This window comes from Polypterus senegalus, chromosome 2 (assembly GCF_016835505.1).
Source record: "Polypterus senegalus isolate Bchr_013 chromosome 2, ASM1683550v1, whole genome shotgun sequence".
Classification (NCBI taxonomy): domain Eukaryota; kingdom Metazoa; phylum Chordata; class Cladistia; order Polypteriformes; family Polypteridae; genus Polypterus; species Polypterus senegalus.
Window position 1 is genome coordinate 134,825,245 of NC_053155.1, and position 22,478 is coordinate 134,847,722.

At 39.1% G+C, this 22,478-nt stretch overlaps 1 protein-coding gene across 3 annotated transcripts in view; it reads right to left on the bottom strand.

Moving 5' to 3' along the window:
* Window positions 1-22,478, bottom strand: part of rasa3 (RAS p21 protein activator 3) — a 290,025-nt gene that overhangs the window by 175,617 nt on the left and 91,930 nt on the right. For 2 of the 3 annotated variants that reach the window (XM_039744665.1, XM_039744666.1), the window contains exon 2: window positions 1,541-1,658. In XM_039744665.1, coding sequence (XP_039600599.1) covers window positions 1,541-1,658 — 118 coding nt within the window. Of the gene's footprint in view, window positions 1-1,540; window positions 1,659-4,578; window positions 4,655-22,478 lie in introns of those variants that run through there. The other variant, XM_039744667.1, reaches the window with a different exon arrangement.

Here is a 22,478-nt window from a genome sequence, read left to right on the forward strand (position 1 = left end):
AGGGTTTCACCACTCCACTGTCATTAAGTATAATTACATAATTACCAAAAACATGGAGGAAAAATAACTAAACTAAGAAATGATAAAAATGGAAGGTGGTAAACAGGATAAAGCAATTAACAGTGAAATGACAAAAGGTAAACAATTTAGAGAATGGAAAGTAAACTAACTATAAAATAAACCCAAGGGGTGAGACCCATGTAAAACCATAAGGTCTCTCTTACAGTCCTGGCCTGATCTCTGTCCAAGTGGAGATTTCCAGTTTTCCTTGTTTTCCACATTGATTTTCATCAGACAATTTATTATCCAAGACAAATTGGGTTAAATGCCATCTTTAAATTGTCCCAAAGTGAATTGGTGTGCTCTGCGATAGCATTTGGTCAAAAAACTAGCTTGTGCTTTTCACTTGATGCCAGGATAGGGTACCTTTAATGGAAAAATTGATGGCTGAATTATTAAGGAATGCATATGATCTCCTTAGATTGGCATAACTAGCTGAACTGTAGTTTGCTGGTGTTTTTGAGAATTAAACTCTTTATATTGTCTGATCACTCTTCATGAGGTTCTTTAGATAGATAGATAGATAGATAGATAGATAGATAGATAGATAGATAGATAGATAGATAGATAGATAGATAGATAGATAGATAGATAGATAGATAGATAGATAGATAGATAGATACTTTATTAATCCTAGGGGGAAGTTCACATACTCCAGCAGCAGCATACTGATAAAAACAATATTAATTAAAGAGTGATACAAATGCAGGTATAACAGACAATAACTTTGTATAATGACTTTAGTAAGTTAATATATATATTTGTTTAATAAAAGTTCAGTCTGATGGCATAGTGACAGGTTTAAGTGCTATCCTTGCCAATGTGAGGGCTTTTATGGCAGTTTAATGGCAGTGAATGGGACTGGCACCTCATTCAGGGCTGCTGGGACCCTGCAGTGGGATGAAAGATGGATAGATGGCATTATTACATCCATAAAAAAGTTTTTTTTTTATTTTGAGTTGATATACTTTGTTAATCCCCAAGGGGAATTTACATTTTTGCGTGACCTTTGGGGGTCAAAGCACAAGGTCAGCCATTGTATAGCGCCCCACAGCAATTTTCAGGTTAAGGGCCTTGCTCAACAGCCCAATGGAGTAGGATCCCTTCTGGTAGTAATGTATATGGTACAAGGCAGAAATAGAGGTTGAATTAACTCTCACAAAAAAATTACAGCAGTCATTAGCAGTGCTTGATCCTAGAATAAGGCTGCACCTAATTAAAGAAACTGCGCCATTCCAGGCCGGCAGCTGTTTCTCCATCAATATATAAACAAGAAAACCCACCAACTTCAAAGACATTCTTTGCCATTTATAAAAAAAAGTAAGGCTCACACAAGAAGAAATGATCTGCAGCAACTGCAGTGGCCAAAGAGTCAGAAGCATAGAGGTACAACTACGGCTGCTGCCTCAAAAAAAAAAAAGAGAAAAGTCATGAAAAGAAACAAAGCACTCAAATCCTGCCCAAAAAAGACACAACTTACCATAAAGACTTTTCAATAATTTTGGTCCTGAACACCTCTTCCTGGTCCAGGTTCACCGTGCAGTAACAATCTCGCATCTTGTTGGGCCCAGGGTATGGAGGGAGGTTTTTCGCTTCACCTATCAAATTGGAAAAGAAAATATTAATAATTAAAAAATGTAGCTTAATTTATTTTTTAGATAACTGGTACTGGCATCAGATGGATACCAGAGCTGTCCTAGTATATTGCTTGGAGAAACCCTGGCCCACTCGCCCAAGCTGGCAGGCAGGGAGTCCAACTAACTACTGAAAAATATAGGAAGCATAAGTATGGAAGATCCTTAAAAAGAATGAAACAACAAAGGGGAAATTCTGTGGGTCAGGGTTCATACCATCACTTAAATATAAAGAAATAATATATGAATGTATGTAACTATATAATGTGGCATTTGGAACAGTTTGTCAGGATCAGTCAAACTTACTTAAGATATTTGAATTTAGCTAAATGACTAACTAAAAAGATGCAAATCACAATATAAAGACTGCCAAACCCGCCTAATCCAGTACTTTGTGAATGAACATATCCCAGCAGTATCAGTGTTAGATATGGCAGATGCCAAGGGATGAGCATGATCTGTTAGAATGGAAGTTGGTCCACATTTAGATTTTTAATTTTTTGTTTACTTAACAGTTGCCACGATTTTTAACAGCTACTGTAAATTGCTTGTTGAATTATACAGGTAAGACCCCAGATGCTGATGATGATCTGCTGATGTCAAGTCAAGGAAATATCATGGTTGTCAATTTCTTGACAATTTCTTTTGTGATGATATTTTGCATCTTTTCTGTTTTTAATTTTTTTCTCAGAGAATTCATTTCTGATATAATTATATTTTTAGGAGCTTCCATTTCAAATATTTGGAATTCTTTAATGCTATATTTTGTTCATATATTTGTGCTGCTACTTTAGAGCCACAAGGATACTATAATGATGTATCCCTTGATCCATTGGGCATGCGCGACCTCTGATGTTATTAACGCAACACCATTTATGCTGTCCTGTATGATTCTGTTTCCTCTGAGACTGGATTCAAAGAACATTACATGCAATTCATTTGGTTTGGTGTTTTCTGGTTGTTGAAACTGAACTTTGTTTTTAAAACTTTGATTTGAAGACACGTAACATTTGCGATTCAATGGCTGATCAGTTCAGTCTCTTTGCTACTTTATTTTGATCTCTTCTCTATCTCCATGTCCTTCTCATACAGTTTTGCCCTGCCTAATTCAAGATAGAACAGCTAAGTGTTATTTTCTCTAATGCTTCTGATTTTTATCCTTCGCTGCTGGTTTTGAGATTTTTGTGTTTTGTGGGCTCAAAATTGGGCTTGAAATAACGGATCCGTTTTTTAAGCAGTGTGAGACCCCTGCAAAAAAAAACAAAAAACTGCTGTCTGATATCTTTATTCCATAGGACATGAATAATCAAGTTGATACACATTGGACTTTTCAAAAATAAAATAACATAGATAAGATGTGTGAACCAAAAACAGAGTATTAAAGGAATACTCTGTGTAAAATTATTTTTTGTTATGTTATTTACACCATATAGCTTGTAGTAATGGCAAAGAAAAATTGTTCATCTCATAGACTTGTGGAGAACGGCCATAACACAGTTATGGGACACAATAGTGAACAGTGCTGGATAAAAGCACACAATATCAAAAACGTCCATGAAAAAATCTCTCGAGTCGCAAAATCCACATGTCAAGTCATCAAGTTGTATGTACATAACGTGTAAAATGCATGTATTTTTTTTTGCTAAAATGTTGTTAAATAAATGCCTCTGGAAAATAAAAGTGGTCAACAAACAGGGAGTCCCTTCACACTGAATGGCACTTTTAAATTGAAGATAGGACACTTGAACAATGACTATGCAATGAATATGCATATGAACATACAGTAACAACAATAATAGGAATGTAAATATAACATATAATATACTTAATGGGTATTAATGAATATGAGTATTCACAAACCTGGACTAGCATGCAACCATCTTGAATAGTATCAAAGCAATGATATTGTGCCCGGAAGATACATGATAGCAATGGCCACTGTCATCAACAATAATATTTGTACAGCCATGCAAAAACACATAAAATGGTGATGCCATGATCAGGACTGAAACACAAAATGGCAGCATGGTGATAGATAGATAGATAGATAGATAGATAGATAGATAGAGAGAGAGAGAGAGAGAGAGAGAGAGAGAGAGAGATAGATAGATAGATAGATAGATAGATAGATAGATAGATAGATAGATAGATACTTTATTAATCCCAAGGGGAAATTCACATAATCCAGCAGCAGTATACTGATACATGTCATTTCCATTTACTTATTTGGCTGACACCTTTATCCAAGTTGACTTACAACATCTAAGATACAATTGGTTACATTTCTTTGTTTATTTTTTCAAATTGAAACACAGACAGGTGACTTGGCTACTGAAGCAGCAATGAAAAATAATAACATTATTGAAACAAATATAAAAAATGCACAATAACCACACAAGTGTAATCGGTGATTTTCAAATCTCCAGAATTATAACATGTAGTTGCCTAATTTGATATATTAAAGACGCCAACGCTGTTCCTTGTCCTGCGAGTTTTACTTCTAGGCTAAGGGTTCAGGAGCATGATGGGCTGGATCCTTTTTTTAAAAAGAGCGGTTTTAGAGCTGATGTAGCTATCTTATGCAGGGAAAATGATTTTTACAATTAAATCTCATCATTACTCTGTCTGCTGCCCAATAATAGACTGCTTCTCCAAAATGGCATGCAATCACAGCATAGTAATTGCACCCCACAAAGCTAGACAGATGGACGATAAACAGACTGTCCCTAAAGTCAGGACAGTGAGAGTTCTACTGCCAAAAATAAATGTATTTTTTAATCAAGGATGACTTTGAAGTTATAACACACTTGTATTATACAACTATGCAGTGTCTGAATACTTCAAACGCATTTATAAGCCCAAAACGCAGACCAGTAAAACCCACCTGCAAGTTACCCTTTCAGCTTTTCAACTGACAGGCGGCACAGGATGCCCGGCAGAGAAGAGTAACAAAGGCAGCTTCATCGCTCCCCGGCACAGCAGCAGCATATGAATGAGAAGTTCCGTTAGAAACAAGTGTTGTCTTTGATGCGGTGTCAGGCAGCTCAATAGGAATGCTTGATCATTGTGGGGAAATCTGGAGCGTGTCGAAGACACTTTGGCCAACACTAACAGAAAAGTCTTATAGCTGCATCCAATTGCGGAGCAGCTGAACTGTCTAAAGAAGAAAGGAACGCCTGTCAGCCCCCAGAGCAGCAAACAAAATCAGCCATCATTTTACTGAAGAGCTGTAGTGCTGTTTGCTCTTTATGCTGCCAAACAGAGCATAATTATGTTGATCTCATCTTCCTGAAAGGGTCCACAAGATCATCTCAATAAAATATTAGCAAGAATAATCATAATAGATGGGAAATATGGTTCACTTCAAAACAAGGCTCGGTTCTATTTCTGTTGGACATATAATCAGCAGGGCCCTGTCTGCCCATTTGGCAATGCATTATGAAATGCTGGGGTGGCACAGTGTTATACTAACTAGTCGCCTCACAGCCCTTATGTCATCGGAACGAATGTCCACCATGACATGTACTCTCTGTGTTAAAATGAATTGTCTCTTGGCACTGTAATTATCTGTCAAATTAGAAGAGCAGGTTAGGTTCACTGGTGACTATAAATAAACTTAGAACAAGGGAGTGTGTCCTGCAAGAGAGTGGTGAAAAGTCCATGGGCCCTTACAAGACATTAAGTCCCCCTCCTCCAATCCCTGCCTAAAGACGTGTCACATAAAAGTGTGTTACTCAATCAAACGCTGATGCTTGTTTGTATATACAGTATAGGCCATCAAGCACAATCTAAAAACATAATTATACTAGAGTAGATAGAACATACTGCATCATTTACACAACCATAATTTACATTGGGATTAAAGTGCCACACTGTTGGGGAAAAAACACAAGAGCCTTTACGCACTTTGCATTCGCTAACAAAACACAAATTCAGAAATACCCTATAATAAAATGCCCTGCAATACCACAAATTAGGAAATGACACAGTCATGACGGTTAGAATCACTTGCTCGCTCACACTGAAAATGATCTTGGAGAATCCAAACGAATGGTGCTCGCTTTTTGATGTGCTCTAAACTTCCAGTGCTACATTCAGCGTGATGAGTACCTGAGTCATTCTATAGAGCTACACACTGTTATGTATTAATGTATGTGCATGTATTTTGTTACTTTTTAAATAATTACATGTTTTATTTTAAAGGAATGTATTTTCTGTTATTTTTATTATTTTGTACAGTCACTTTAAATGTGCTTATGTTCACTGTTCCATAGGAGGCAGGGCCAATGCGATGTCACGGCTGCCAGGTTCTCTTTCAGCAGTGAAGCATTTTATTTGTGTAGAATATTACTGAGAATAGTGTTTTCTGTGGTGGATTGTCAATTTTGTACTGTTTAATGGATTTTGATTTGTGGTTAACATACTGGGAATGGTTTGCTTTAGGTTTACCTTTGTGTGTTTCTGTTTTTTGTAAATAAATCATTTATTTATAAAGAGTTTTCATTTGCTTTGTTAATACATAAGCCGAGGACTGACGGTTATCCTTGCTCTTGTGGGACTTTCGCTTTATTTTAAAAGCATTATAGCTGTTTTCCTGGCTCTCTGTTTCTAGAGCCTGCTCTGACTGACGCCAGCAGGTAGTATTTGGGGCCTGGCTGAGTTTAGGTGAGCCTATTCCAGAAAGGTCAGTGAAGATTCTGGCTGGAAGGCCAAACAGGCCCTTTGAACAAGTTTGGAACTCCATATCACAACACAAACAATAATGTTATTGCCATCAGCATTATCTCTTTAATAAGGTTAATAGGTTTAATATCCTAAATCAACAACCCAATACAAATTTAAACGGAGTATAAGCCCTTAAAGACCTTGAAATGGCAATGTTACCCAAAAACTGACCTTACAGAGAGGATCCAAAATCCTTACCACTACACCAGAGTTTAGCTACCGAGACTTATTTTGGTTTAATTTTCATGAGGGACCTGCTGACCCCTGGGCCTGGACCTGACAGGCCTGTTCAGTGATCTATCTATGAGTACCGCCACAACTACGTGAGTTTAAGTGCCAAGCACAGGGTCAACAGTAGGGTGGGAACTGAGCCTGTAACTTCATACCTAGTACAGACATTTTCCTTTGCTACTCAAAGTCAACTTCATTAGTATTATGTCAATACTTTGAAATCAAGTACAAAAATGATTTTCACAGAGTTTCTTCTAGAGTGGCATCCTGGTGCAGTGGATAGAATTGCTGCCTCATTACTCCAGAAGTCTGCGTTCAAATATGTCTGAAGTGTGCATGTTAACTCTTTGCTGCTTCTTCTAATCCTGCATTCTTAGTTAAATGGATGACCTCCATTAGTCTTTATATGGTTCATTTTGTAGATTTTGGAATTGCCTTGGATAAAAAATGCTCAATAAAGAATTCTCATGCCTGATGCAATTGAAACAAGAATAAACATGTTAAAAAAATAAATGGAGGTTTGGATGAAGGGATAATTGCTTTTTATCATACCACACTGAGTTACATCACATTAAGATACTAAAAGATGGCAGACTCAAAGACTGAATTAAAGACTCTATGATCAGTAAGTCATATGTTTACTTTCTACAACATTTCAAAAATATTCTTCACTTAATGTAGTTTTAAGTACATTCTTGACTGACAGATTTAAGTACCTAATACTGAGTCAAAAATACACCTTAAGGTATATTTTTCTGAAATATGTAATGTTCATTTCCAACAAAATAAGATGGCTGATTACCGGTAATCAAATGAATATTAAACATAACATTAAATGCAGTCAATTCTTTTTATCCATGGGAGACCCTGAAAAAAATACCTGTGGGGTTTAACCCATGGGAAAAATGGGGTTAGACCCTGGCAGGAGACTGGTTCAGGGGCAGGACCAGCTGCTGTTTCACCTGCACAGGCCTTGATACGACTTTTACTTCCTTTATTGTCTTTTAGGTGCTCCACCAGAGGCCACAAGCGACCACAGAAGGGCTGATCTGAGGACCTCACTAAATGGTGTAATACAGTGCAGCACCGGGCATAATCAGTGCAACCTTATGACCTGCACTTACTCGGAATTCCTCACTCATGAGAAACAATTATACTCCCTGGTCCCCATCACAAATGGGATTTGATGGCTTCCCAATGCCTGTCAGCGCCAGGCAGACACACATTGATTAATTTAGAGTGGCGTTCATGCAGCACCCAAAAACTAAATATCTAAGGGCATCACAAACCTGTTATTGCTCAGTCTCATGTGTTGATCATACATGATAGGCCTACCTGAATTTATTTTCTGCTTCAAATGTCTGAGAATACAAAACCCTGATGTTCAGCTCCACCCCATTCCATGATGCGCAGCAAGAATCTTATCTAAGAATTGGTGTGATTAGGCCGCGGGTATAATGAAAAAGGTTACACTTTTATAACAGTGAGTAAGTGAATCCTCAGGAAAGGAATTTGCAGATTGCGAGGGTTTGCTGATGTATGTGGCACATGGGATGGATATGCATCCCGGGCAGAAACCAGGAAGATTCCTTACCTGGATGGGATGCCCTGAGGGAATGTAAACGCCTCCTGGTCAAAAGAGGAAGGAGGTCACACCTAGACTAGATGGCCCTAATGGATGGACATACCCAACAGAACTGATGGTTCCTTCACTGTGCGGGAAGCATCAAATGAATGGACAGGTGTCCCGACCAGACATGGGCTTAATACCTTCCCTGGCAATGAGAAAAGAATAGGACAGAGAAGGCCTGTCTCTGGTGGATGTTTAAACCCCCCAGGCGTTAAATGGCAGCAGCCCTACATATCAGCATCCATTCGAGAACCAGCAGGGAATGCCAGGAGTTGCTAGGAGCACAGCCCTACCTGGGGTCAAGGAAGCAGTGCAGGGAGATGCCTTCCCCAATTCATGGGAATTCTGTCTGACCTGGAAGTACTTCCATCGGGCAGTGGCACTGGCACTGGAAGTACTCCCGTGTCCTCAATAAAAGGGACCACACTCCTTTATCCAGGTGAGTCGGAGCTGGGAGGAAGGAAGGCAACACTCGACTGGAGGAGGGCAGTGAGGTGGTGAGAGGACAGGAATTTTGTGGTGATTGTGAAGAAAGAAATCCTGTGATTAGTGTTTTTGTTACTTTTGGAGGTATTTTGTAATAAACAATCCATTATTTGAACGTTGGTGTGTTCGTGTTGGGGTTAGGGGCTTGCTGATGCCCTGGTTCCATCACAATGTACATGAAACATCCAGTTATTCATTTTTTAAGTTAATAATTAAATAAAATAACAAAATATCAAAAAAATTAAAATAAACGAATAAAACAGTGTGACGGATGGCCGGGGCCCATGCCTGGTCAGAACACCCCTTCACCACATCTGCTACGGAGACAAGGGTGGAAAGCCCACTATCTCCCCCTGGACGCTAGATGGCAGCCTCCCTGGGTTATAGCTGTGAATCGGACTCCCCTAGGGCTTCATGTTCTGTGCAGCTCTGAGGGGTTCTGTGCAGCTCTGTGGTGCTGCAACAGGAGCAGCTGGCCCCTTTTGAGCACTGGTTTCGCCGGATGTCAGCAATCAACCACCTGGAGTACTTCCAGGTACCCAATAAAAGGGAGCCAGCGACCACCACTCAGCGGCCAGAATCGCATGAAAGAGAACGAGGTTGCCTGGGAGGAGTGGTGGTGCCAGAAGAAGGGTTGAGATTTGCGTTGTGCTTAGTACCTGGGAGTGTGTTGTGGCAGGGGGTTCACGGGGCCCTGGCCATCCGTCACAACAGATACATTTCTTCTTTTATAGAGTTCCATCCAAACAGCATAGAATATGCTTAACCCATTTCAGCTTCGCAGGCATCCTGATTCTGAATTGCTTCACATGAAAGGCAGGAGCTAACATTGTGTGGGATGCCAGTCTATTGCAGGGCACACTAACATAGCCAGTTTGGAGATGCCAAAAGACAATCTACACATCCACAGGATATGCATGGAAAATATCCGGAGTAAAGCCCACACAGATATAGAAAAGCATTCATGCTGACAGATTTGAATGTGCCATCGCACCCCAGTTTTATAAACATACACTTCAAAACTGAATAAAGATGTGAATTTAAAAAAAAACAAAGAAAGTGTGTGCATCAATTACTGTAATTGTGACCAAACTGCTCAAGTACAGTATATTGAAATGTACATACAGAGAGTATTGATTATAAGTAAAAGAATCTACTCAAATGTAATTAATTTTAAAGTAATATTGAATATTTTCAATTGTTTTTAATATGTATCCTCACTCTGTACGTGTGACACTACTAATACAACAATCAGTACTACTGCTTATCATATCAACCCCTTGGCTTAATATCCTTATGGCACTGCATACTGTCTCAATGTCACTCTTTTTGTGAAGTACATTTAAGTTAAAAATGTGTTCCAGCCATTAGAAACCTAATAAAGGTGCTAAATATTAAAGCTGGCCAGCAAAATAATGAAAGTAATAAGATTTATTTTCTGTTCATTCACTACTGTCTTTTATTTACTGTAACATATGCATAGTATAACAGTGACAACAGGCAGTAAATTGTCAGAATATCTTAGTAAATTATATTATCAAGATCTGTGTTATTCAAATAATGATACAGCAGAAAATCTATACAATTAGCAAAATAATTTATGTACACAGTCACATTGACTACCAGTCTATTAAATCATACGATATTTTGAAAATAATTTTCCAACATATCACTAAGAATAGGTTAAAAAGATGACATTTGTCTCTGATAGACTGCTTTGAAACTATGGACTGGGATATCCTGAAGGGGTCACATAATGAGAACATTGAGGAGGTTGTTGACTACACTACTGACTACATCAACTTCTGTATGGACATTATAGTTCCAGTAAGAACAGTACGCTGCTATGCTAACACCAAGCCATGGATTACAAATGACATCAAGGGCCTTTTGAACTAGAAAATAAGGCCTTTTAAAGGCGGTGATCAGCATGAGCTCAAGCGCATGCAGAAGGAACTCCAAGTCCACCTCAGGGCGGTGAAAGAGCAGTGCAGGAGAAAGCTGGAGCAGAAGTTGCAGAATAATAGCATGAAGGAAGTGTGGAATGGGATGAAGATCATCACTGGCTGCAGCTCGAAGTGGGTGCCACCATGAGAGAGATGTGGAGAGAGCAAACCAGATGAACAACTTCTTTAACAGGTTTGACCACCCTAACCCACTCTCACCTCGGAGTACTGCACCCTCCACCCATCCTTCTGCTGATACCAGCATAGGAGAGAGTTTCTCCCAACCCACAATTACAGCAGCCCAGGGAATCAGAGAGCTGAGGAGACTTTGTGCCAGCAAAGCAGTTGGTCCAGATGAAGTATTGCCATGATTGCTGAAGGCCTATGCACTGGAGCTGTGGAATCCTCTACAGCGCATCTTCAACCTGAGCCTGGAACAGGGGAGAGTCCCAAGGCTTTGGAAAACATCTTGCATCACCCCAGTCCCAAAGGCATCACGCCCTGGTGAGCTGAATGACTTCTGGCTTGTTGCTCAGACATCACATGTGATGAAGACCATGGAGCGGCTGCTGCTTCACCACCTGAGGCCACAGGTCTGCCACGCCCTCGACCCTCTGCAGTTTGCATACCAGGAGAAGGTGGGAGCGGAGGATGCCATCATCTATATGCTACACCGATCCCTCTCCCACTTGGACAGAGGCAGTGTTGCTGTAAGAATTATGTTTCTGGACTTCTCTAGCACCTTCAACACCATCCAGCCTCTGCTCCTTAGAGACAAGCTAACAGAGATGTAGATTCACACCTGGTGGCATGGATTGTGGACTATCTTACAGACAGAACTCAGTATGTGCATCTTGGGAACTGCAGGTCTGACATTGTGGTCAGCAACACAGGAGCGCAGCAGGGGACTGTAGTTTCTCTGGTCCTGTTCAGCCTATATACATCAGACTTCCAATACAGAGTCCTGACACGTGCAAAATCTATCTATCTATCTATCTATCTATCTATCTATCTATCTATCTATCTATCTATCTATCTATCTATCTATCTATCTATTTTTAAAAAAAATTAAATAAACACACTACATTTATTTTTAATATTTTGCAGAGTAGAGGCCCAAGCTTTTGTGATGCCAGTTTGAGTTTGGAAAGACTGCACCAAGCAGCACTATACTGTATTAACTGCAAAATACACCTTGGCACTGTCAACCGTGTAAAACATGTATTGTACTGTACGTTCAGCAATTTTTAATTATTTGTTTCATATAAATTACACAATAAATACTTGAACCAGTATTGACTAACACTTTTAAAAGGACCCATGTGACTTTGTTTCTCAGTTTGTGTTAAAGCAATTTGTGCAATTCCAGATTTTAATCACTGTCACATTTTAAACAGAGGCCTGTAACTGCACCCTTGTTTCAAAGTCTCCAATATTTTATAGTACCTGAAGGATGACTGAATTTTTTTTCTTTTAATTATTCACCTCATGTTTTACAGTTTTGCTGAAAATACAGCATATATTACCTTCATTTTTGATTGAACAAGAGGAAACATGAGTAAGTAGAACAGTGAATCAGGTAAGCTAATTTGTGTTTCTTATTAAATAAAGTTCTGTTTGGGGAAAAGGACAATCTCTTTTGTCTTTTTTTTTTTCAAAGATATGCTCATGTTGTAATCTCTCCTCGCTTTCTCTCGAGTGGTTTGTTAAGCTTGACATGATTGTATGGAATATTGTTTTCTACAAATAATATCAATAAAATTAAATAAAACAAACAAAAAAATAAAGTTATATTATTTTAATACATTGTTGTTTATCTTGGTGCCAGAGTGTGGTAACATATTGCACGTTGGTTCAACATGTAAGTAAGACCTTAACTGTACTGTACATTCAACAATACTACGACTACAGGCACAACTTATTTTTTTATTATGTGTTTTATGCATTTTATGAACTGCATTACAATGACTGCACTACATGTCAGTAAGATATACAATACTATGTATTATTCAGAACAGATCACAGAGCAAACAAAGAAAGAGAGAAGTCTTAAATTTGAAGGCATTACTCAGTCTAATCCAAGGGTACTGTAATAATTTAAAAAAATGAACTGAATTAAACAACCAGCCAGGTGGCTTCATTTTCATATCAGCTCTCCCCACCCTGCCATTGTTTTCACTCAAAACAAAACCCAGGAATATGTTTCCAGTTCTTCTTTTTTTACAATTTCCTAGCCAGCAAGAATTTTGGCTTTTAATCTCAGAATGAGCCTTGATATTTTTTTTATAGTGCAGAGCTTTAAAAAGCATATGACATCAGTTTGCTGAAATGTCTTCAATTATTTCTGTTTGTGCTTTCCAATCCAAACTCCAGAATATGACAACATCAACCATTTCCTGTTATCTGTTACTGGAAGTTGAAACCAGCTTGTACAGTGTGGGAGAAAACATTCAGAGGAAAAACACAAGCAGTGCAACCAGCCAGAGTGCAAACTAATTGAGCCTAACACTACTTTAATGGAGAAAGGCTGAAAATATTAACAAAAATGTAGTTAACTGATTTGTTTTTTAACTAGTCGTCAGTACACATACAAACACACACACACACACACACACACATATATAAATAATGTAATATGGGATTGTCTGGCATGCTTTCCAGGAAGAAAAGTGGCCCTTTGCCAGGAAGAGAGGTTGGAGTGGAAAGACAGTGATGGGCTGGCATCCTGACCCAGTTGGAAGTTAATCCCTTGCCAGGAAGGGAAGCCAGAATAATGGAAGGACCAGGGAAGTTAGCCTGGTCAGAGTATATACTCTCCAGACACACTAGAGGGCAGCATCCACGTCTCGCTGCTTTCGTTTTCCAGACCACATGGCAGGCTGGGAATTATTTTTCCGTGGAAAATGTCATGGGTGCTGCTGGTAGGGTCTCTAGGGATTGACCATCCAAACTTTTTGACACTTCTGACACTTCCCAGAAATACCTCCTCTGGACTTTGCCCAAATACCGGATGTGCTTCCAGGGTCTGGCTTAAAAGGAGCCCTCCGGCTCACCTTGGGGACTCAGAGTAAAGAGGCGAAGGACAAGGCTTGTGTGGAGTAAGAGGAGTCAAGAGGAAGAAAAGAAAGAAGAAAGATTCGCTGTCCCTGTGTATACAGTGCTGTGTAAATGTACTTGAGCAAAATAAAATCATTACATTTAAACCCATGAATGTGTTCATTTCAGTTGCATCAAAAGTTTGGGGCTCTGTGACAACCTCTATCTTCCACAAATATATATATATATATGTGTGTGTATATAAAATAGACATTTTCTTGAGTTTGGGTGGTACAGTGCAGTAGTAGGTACAGTAATGCTGCTGCTTCATGGATCTACCATTTTGGGTTCAAATCCTGTGCAAAGCTGCTAGTGTCCATATGTGTATCTGTTTTCCTCTCACATCCCCAAAGACATGCAGGCTAGGTGTAATTGTGGTTCCAAAGTGGCCCTCTGTAGGTGTGCAAATGCATAATTGAGCTGCGTGAAGGGCTGGTGCCCTGTGCAGATGTTTTCAACCAGGACAAGCCCTGGCCTTCCTCAACCCTGAATTACTGTACTATATGCAGGCTCAAGAATGTTACATTATTCTTATTTACTTAAGGTTATAATAATTTTCAAGTGTGATGGATTCAGCGGGTTGGAAAATGGATGGATGGATGGCCTCACAAGTCAAAGGTTACATCTATTTAGTGAATCTTTTGTTTTTTACATTACAGGTTGACAGGGCATTGGTACCTCTAGATACAAAATTGGACATTATGACAGATGACCACTGAGGCTCAAGCACTCCAGAAACCCAAGATGGAGCACAGTGTCTATATGTATTTTAACCTTTTTTTACACTGGGAATTACAGGGTGAGTTAAAATTAATGGTACTGCAATGTATACACTTATATACAATTTTTGTGCCACATATGGTACATGTGTTGAACATGATGGCAAACAGGTCGAGACATTCCTGTAAATCATCTTGCACATATGAAGTATGTTTTGCGAATAAATTGTTTCCGCCATGTCGGAGAAAACATTTTGTTGATTCTGTATGTGTCAAGATGAATTTGAGTTCAGCGTTTTTTGTTTGGACATTTGGCTGCATTTACTGTTGCTTATTATCACATTAGAGATTAGAAAGTGAAATTAAAGAGTATTAGAAAGTTTCATTTCCAAGAATAATAGGTTTGTATTGTAGACCTATCACAGAAGAAACCTCACCCACTGTAGGTTGAAAATAAATTACATTGTTTGGCAGAAACTTTAACCCCTTCATAAAGTGTATTTTGTACTATGTAGGTGGTTTTGTTTTTGTATTGGATGTCTTTTTGATTCCTTCCTAACACTAAAAAAATTCACTTGACTTGGAAACTGACTGGAAAAAGAAGCAACTTGTCGAACATAGGACTGTATTTTCATAACATTAGAAGAATAATATTTTTTTAACCAAAATCAATATCACTCATAACCAGCTACTGTTTCTTCATAAAGTTAAGTAAAATTTAGAGAATGATACTTTTGTCAAACCAATAATAATATCGCTCATAACCAACTACAGTATTATGGATAAAATCAGGTGTTGCCCTAAAAAGGATCGTCGGGAGGACAAAAATGGTGGACTGAATGGATGAGACAAAAGAGTAGCCAGGAAACTGTCTGGAGTTGTTACCATTAATTTAGAGAAAAGCCAAGCAAAGTGACACCTTTTATTGGCTAATTAAAAAGATTACAATATGCAAGCTTTTGAGGCAACTCAGGCCCCTTCTTCAGGCAAGATGTAAACCATTACCATTAATTTAAAATGCTCTGCAACCAAAACTGAAAAGAAAGGCAAAAATCGTAGTCCAAAGTAGAACACAAAGTAAAGAGCCACAAAAGTTAAAAAAGATGAAACAACTGCAATAATGCAATTCTTTAAATTTTTCTTACAAACTGAGGTCGGTGCTTACTTTGCACTGGCTTGAATTATTCCTGTAAAAAAGATCCATCACATGTAGCATCTTATCACGTGACTAAGTTACTACAGCAACTGATAAACAAAATAATAGCACCGAAAAGTAAAAATAAAATGGGAGTGAAGTTAATCTTCGAAATCATGATACTATAGTGTTAGCAGAATGAAATGGCTTTCATCCCCAACTCTCGTTATTTCACAACTCTAGGAGATCACTACGCCTGTCAAACTAACATCAATATCTATCATCAACAGCTTTGACGCCATTCTTGACGAGGGCCATCGAAACTAGTCATGCTATGCACTTCCTTAACATTGTGTCAGGAGGAGGGAGATTGTTCATTAAAATTTCCATTGTCTTTATTGGTTTCCAATGCTGCATATATGACGTGCATATTCCTTGCATGGCTACAGCCAGATTATTCCATAACATTTTGAGCCTACTCAGTTAATACGCATGGGGTAACAATAATCCCAATATTTTCAGTAGTATTAGTAATCATTGTAAAGTCATGTCTACTCTGTACAGTGAAATTCTCATTTCTCATTTTACAAGATGTCACCACTCTCTTGCACCATGACAAACAAGAATGTAGTAAAAAACAGAGAGAAAAGAGGTATTTACGGCACCTTATTTGAATCTAGACCAATCAAATCAGGTTCTTCATACTTTAAATATTTTACTTTATTTACATCTACCTAACACTTACATCTTTGTTAGAAAAAGCAATTTATTCAGAGAAAACAAAAGATACAGTATAGGAAGAATGTGCAATCCCCACACAAAGCACAGAGGCAGCTCTTAACTCCTTTGCTGCCAGTAGACCATCTTATTATGTTAAACTGCTTAAAACATTAGAAAGGTCAGATGTTAAAAGATTAAGGGCACTTCTGGTGTTGGTTCACTTCTGTCAGCTTCTACCTACTTTATTATAAGATATGAAGAAACTAAAAGGGCAACAGGTGGCGTGTATCTTGTAAGGACCCCGCACACCGAGTGCATCGTGAACTCTCAAGGTGAATGTGACTCGATGTTTTCAATTAAAACACAAAAATGAACACATCTGTTAGTGTAAACAACTCTTCTTTGTTTGTATAAACATATTGTGCGTAGGTAAAAGACTCCATTAAGGAAAAAAGAAAGCCCACTGTTAATGTACATACAGTTGAAGAATCATAAAAAATACACAACTATGATGACATGATTAGACGTGCAAAAGTCGGGGGATGACATGACGATTCAAATGTAAAGTTGAGAGTCGCTGCACAAGACACTGATTACCAGCCCCGAGCACACCACCATTACTTCACTCCAAGTCCAATCTTAAAAAGCTAATTTATCAAAGGTCATGGAGTCTTATCAGTGCAGAGTAATGAGTAAGGATTTTTATGGTCATTAATGGTCTTATTTACAAGAGGCACATACAAGAGCCATAATGTTTTTGTGACTTGTGTTCAGACTAAATCATCTGGTCTAATGGATTATACATGTGTTTACAATAAATTGTCTATAACGTAAAGTGGATTAAAAATGAACACAGGCACAGCAGTTTATTGTTTTCTAAATGAAAATAGGTATAATTTGGAATTTAACTCTTGAAGTGACTAGCAGCTACTGACTTTCTATCTCATATCCACTACAAATTGCATGCCAAAACAATTGCGGTGTTCCTTTGGACTGTGCACTCTCTTTTCATGACAGGCTTAAACTGAAGTTCTGTTTTAACTCCAAAGTCCCGGGTAACTCCTTGTGTAAAGTGTTATCTTCTCCTCATGTATTTGTGGGTTTTTGCTAGTTACTCTGGCCTTCCTCCTACATCACAAGCATATGATTGTGGAGAAGTGCACCTTCACGCCTATGGAGGGTCAATTCCTGCCTTGTATCCATTTCAACAAGGATAGGCGCATGGCTTTCATGACATTTAAATGTCATTTGTAGTACCACAGCAAAGAGCCTAAATACTTATTTGAATGAGAGGTTGAACTTTAGTATTTTTAATAAATTCTGAACACATGGTTTCTCCTTGTCATTATGAGTTATTGAGTGTAAATTGATGGGCAAAAATGGCAAATGTATCCATTATCACAGGTGGCTGGGGGGGTCGACCTGGCCAGGACACCCGGGAGGACCAGAGGAGGGCTTTTGCCTCCTCCAGACCACGTGGGGGTGACCGCCCTGGTGGCTTTGGGGACCACGGGTACAGAACTTTGAAGCTCAACCCTGTAGGGGCCCGTGGTCACTGCCATGGGGCGCCCCAATTCCTATGGAGGCCTGGACCTCAGCACTTCCTCCACACCCAGAAGTGCTGGGAGGGAAGACTGCTTCCGGGTGCGCAGCCGGCACTTCTGCCACACTGGGGAGTGCCGGTGGAAGAGTATCGGGAGGCACCTGGAGCATATCCGGGTGATTATAAAAGGGGCTGCCTCCCTCCGTTTGGGGCTTGAGTCGGATGGAAGAAGGACGAGGTCTTGGAGGAGAGGAGTGGAGGCGGCCTGAAGAGAAAGAGGCATTGAGTGTGAGGCCTGGACTTTGGGGGAGTTTTGGGGGTTGTGTGCTGCACTATATATAATTATGTATAATAAATGTATGGGGGTGTTTGAACCATCAGTGTCCGCCTGTCTGTGTCCAGGTCACTTTCCACACCATCTATAATAATTGTAAATCTACATCACAATGAAATGTGCATAAAATGAAGTAGTCTAATTACTTTCTGAATTCACTGTATAAAGTACTCTACTTATTGAAAGTGACTACAAAAAAAACCTCATGCAAAATCATTACTACTTATAAATTAACTCTCATGAAAATGAACACTTTTAACTTGTTTGTGTTATGTGAAACATAATATACAAGCTAAATTAAATGATCTCATTTCAAAACTATGCACCAGTATGAACTCAGGTCAATTTGAGGGTGTTCACTCCCAGTTCTTGCTTTCTGTGCTGAACTGCTGCAAGGGCTGCCTGCTGTGTGAGCTTCACACTGTCATCACTGACACATGTGGGCCCCCCTATCCAGGCAGATTAAAAATTTTTAAGACAGAATCCTATCAATTGTTGATCTCTATTCCACTAAAAGACGCCTGACTTCTGTGCGAGTATGTGCTTCAACATTCCTTTTAAACTTTATTCCTGCCTTTGTGTGACTTTTCTGACTGAACTCCTTGGTATATTATCCTTCACTTCAGAGTGTCATAATGGAGGGTTAACTTGTCTAGAGGTTTTTTGTCAGTCCTTATTTTATATAATGTCCACACTCCTGACTGGTACACCACAGTTGATTAGATGTCTGCTTAGTCGTGCACAGTACTGGTATTCGAGAGGTACATGGCTGTACCCTGGGGTGAACTGCCATCATGTGCAGGGTTGGCTCCGATCATGGAATGGCACTTCATCCTGGTCCTATACTTCTGATGGAAGGGAATGGCGTGTTTAGGAGTTGGAGTTTGGGTCATTAGACCAATTTTAATGAGAACAGGTCAGTCACCTATTTTCTGCAAAATAACATTTTGTTTTGAATTCCTTAAAGCCCTACTATCCATCACATTACTTAATAATTTATTCCATGTGGCTTTAGTTCTTTGTGTAAAGAAAAACATTCTAATGTTTGTATGGAATTAACCTTAACAAAGTTCCATCTTGTTGAACTTGAATTTAAAGAAATAGCCAGAATCCACTGTGCTAATTTTGAACATTTTGATCATGTCATCTTTTAAATTCCCATTTTCTTCAACTGAAATGGTTCAGCTTCCTCAATCCACCTTCATACAGTAGCTTGCAGTTCTGGAATGAACCTAGTCACTCTATTTTGGACTTTCTCGAGCATTGTTATGTATTTGTGTAGCCTGAACATCAGGCTAGGCTTCATCAGTACATAGTCTTTTACAAATGGTGTGGTACACTCTAAGTCCCAATTAGCCTTCTTAATGCTGAGGGCACTGCAGTACTTCTTATTGTCACTTTAATGGACTTATCTATATACAGGGAAACATGAAGGGTTCGTCAAACAATGGGTGGTTTGAATAATCAGCATTTGACTGTCACTGAGTGTGTTTACAAAAGTATACAAAACTGGGATGAGGTGAGCAACCTGGTTACGGCTTCTTCTTTTTTTTATGTGGAAGTACACTTTTGGGTTTCTAGTTTGGCAAAACATTCCAACTACATTATCTATACATATAAAGGAGAGTTGGGATCCGAGAGACTGTGTTTGTGTGTTTGTGGAGGGATGGAGAGTTAAGGCAGTTGGGGGAGTCACGTGATCATCTCCCCTCCCATTCACATCATTTCATTCACTTCATTTCGCTCCGAGCTGAGCTCCACTGAGCTCCGCAGCTGACGCGATCTTGCCGTTCTTTTTCCTTACTGTTTAGTCCTCTCTCCTTTACTGATTTATATAAAGGAGAGTTGGGATCCGAAAGACTGTGGTTGTATGTTTGTGGAGGGATTGAGAGTTAAGGCAGGTGGGGGAGTCACGTGATCATCTCCTCTCCCATTCCCTTCATTTCGCTCCACAGCTGACGCTGTCTTACCGATCTTTTTCCTTAGTGCTTAGTCCTCTCTCCTTTACTGATTTATATAAAGGAGAGTTGGCACCCGAGAGACTGTGTTTGTGGAGAGATGGAGAGTTAAGGCGGGTGGTGGAGTCACGTGATCATCTCCCCTCCCATTCACCTCATTTCATTCACTTCATTTCGCTCCGAGCTGAGCACCGCAGCTGACGCGGTCTTGCCGTTCTTTTTCCTTAGTGTTTAGTCCTCTTTCCTTTACTGATTTACTGTTTACTAGACGCAGTACTTACTGAATAGTATTTTTTCCTTTAGTGTTTCTATTTAGTGTTTCTTAGTGTTTAGTAGACGCGGTGTGCCGGTGTTCCCGGTGGTGTTGCAGTGTACTGTTACTTTCTACTTCGTTTTTGTACTTTAGTGTTTAGTAGACTTTTACTTTATCTTATTTACTGTTGCTTTTTACTGTTGTTCCCGGCGCTGTTGCTATTATTTACTTTATCTCATTTAGCGTTTGGTAGACTTTTACTTCATCTCATTTCCTGTTGTTCCTGGTGGTGCTGCCAAAAAATATAGTGTATCCAAAGGCTCTGGAATGAGCACTGATATTACCTATTACAATAAAATGTGAATCAGAAAACTCTTTGTTCTATTTCTATATTCTGTTAGATTCCCGGGCAAGACCGGGTGCTCCTGCTAGTGCTGCATAAAAAAGAGTTAGATGTCATTATTGGCCACAATGAATCTGAAAACAAGCATAAAGTCTGTGATCATTTTTTTGTGTTTTTATGTGCTGTGAAGTAAATTACATCAGCCCCTTTTACAATCTGGACCTGTGCCATCAATGATTTCCAGTATGGACACTGGCTGCTGTGCCACCCAATCACACACTTTCAACATACCTATAGCAAATTGCTGGATGGCAACTAAACTGACACTTTATGAATATGTTTCTGTAACCAAACTTCATGCAGTACACTCTTTTGCTTGGTTATGCGATTGAGTCCGGCGGTGGAGCCGCTTACTGATATGTGTGCTTTGTGCCTAACACCCAGTGCTGCTGGGATAATAATAATGCAGTTATTTTGATTCAATAAAATAAGTATTGCATTTACTTATTATTATAAAGTATTATCAAAGTAAAAGGTTAAACAAAACTGATTTAATTAGTAAATTAAAATGAAATACAATTACAATGCACCCATCAACGCAGACAGTTCATGGACAACAGAGTCTTAATGCAAAGTGCATCTTTTAAACTTTAGGATGAGAAACTTCACATGATAATGCCAACAGATTATTCTCATTGTATGTCACTCCAAAACATTCCACATTTATGGAAGAAATGAAGTGAGTCTTTGGGATGAAAGTGTGCATTTGGGTCTGCATCGTTGATGGTGGTGGCAGCGATTGAACCCATTAAATGCCCTTTGGTTACCCCTCAGGTTTCTACTTATGCACACTACAAAAAAAGGGAGATTTAGACGTGAAGGGGGAGAAATGCAGCACAAAGTAGGTCAGCCCTGCCGGGGTTACATGAATGAATGGGCTCGATAGAAGTCATGTGGAATATACAACAGCATATATAAATTTACAGCATGCTTTATTATATTATAGTTATAAATATTCAAGTTCCCTTTGAAGTGGCAATAATAGGGTTAAAATACAGAAAGAACATTTTAAGAACAAACAGAATGTAGAATGAAATCACTGCCATTTTCAAAATGAAGGATGACAACCTTGACTTGATAGAAAATGATCTGCCAGAGTTATGAAATGAGCGTATCGAGAAATTAAAATTAAATCACACACTTTGACAGCAAGTAAAAAAAAAAATCTGGTTATCTAGTGTCATTTTATCTACAGTATCTATATCTGTGCAGTGTTCTCCTCACAGGATGATCTTTCAGCTGAAGAGTTAAGAGGAGCAAATTAAAAGATCGGGTGGCAGTCTGCAAGTCCTGCATTACAAACAGTGGCTGGTGGTGCAGCCTCACTGCTCTACAGATCTGGGATCCTTCTCCAGTTTGGTTACAGTCAGGGTTGAATTTGCACCCTTGTGCCTTTTCTCCAGGTACTCAAAGATATTCAGGTTAGGCTTACTGGAAACACTAATTTGATCGAATGGGTGGATGTGTTCTGTGATGGACTGGACCCTTCCTGTGTTGCACTTGCTAAGATGGGTTCTGACTCCCTGCAACCGTCTGTGCAAAAATAGATGGATGGGGGGGATTCACATTTCTAAGCATTGGCTGAACATTTTTCAATGCTTATTA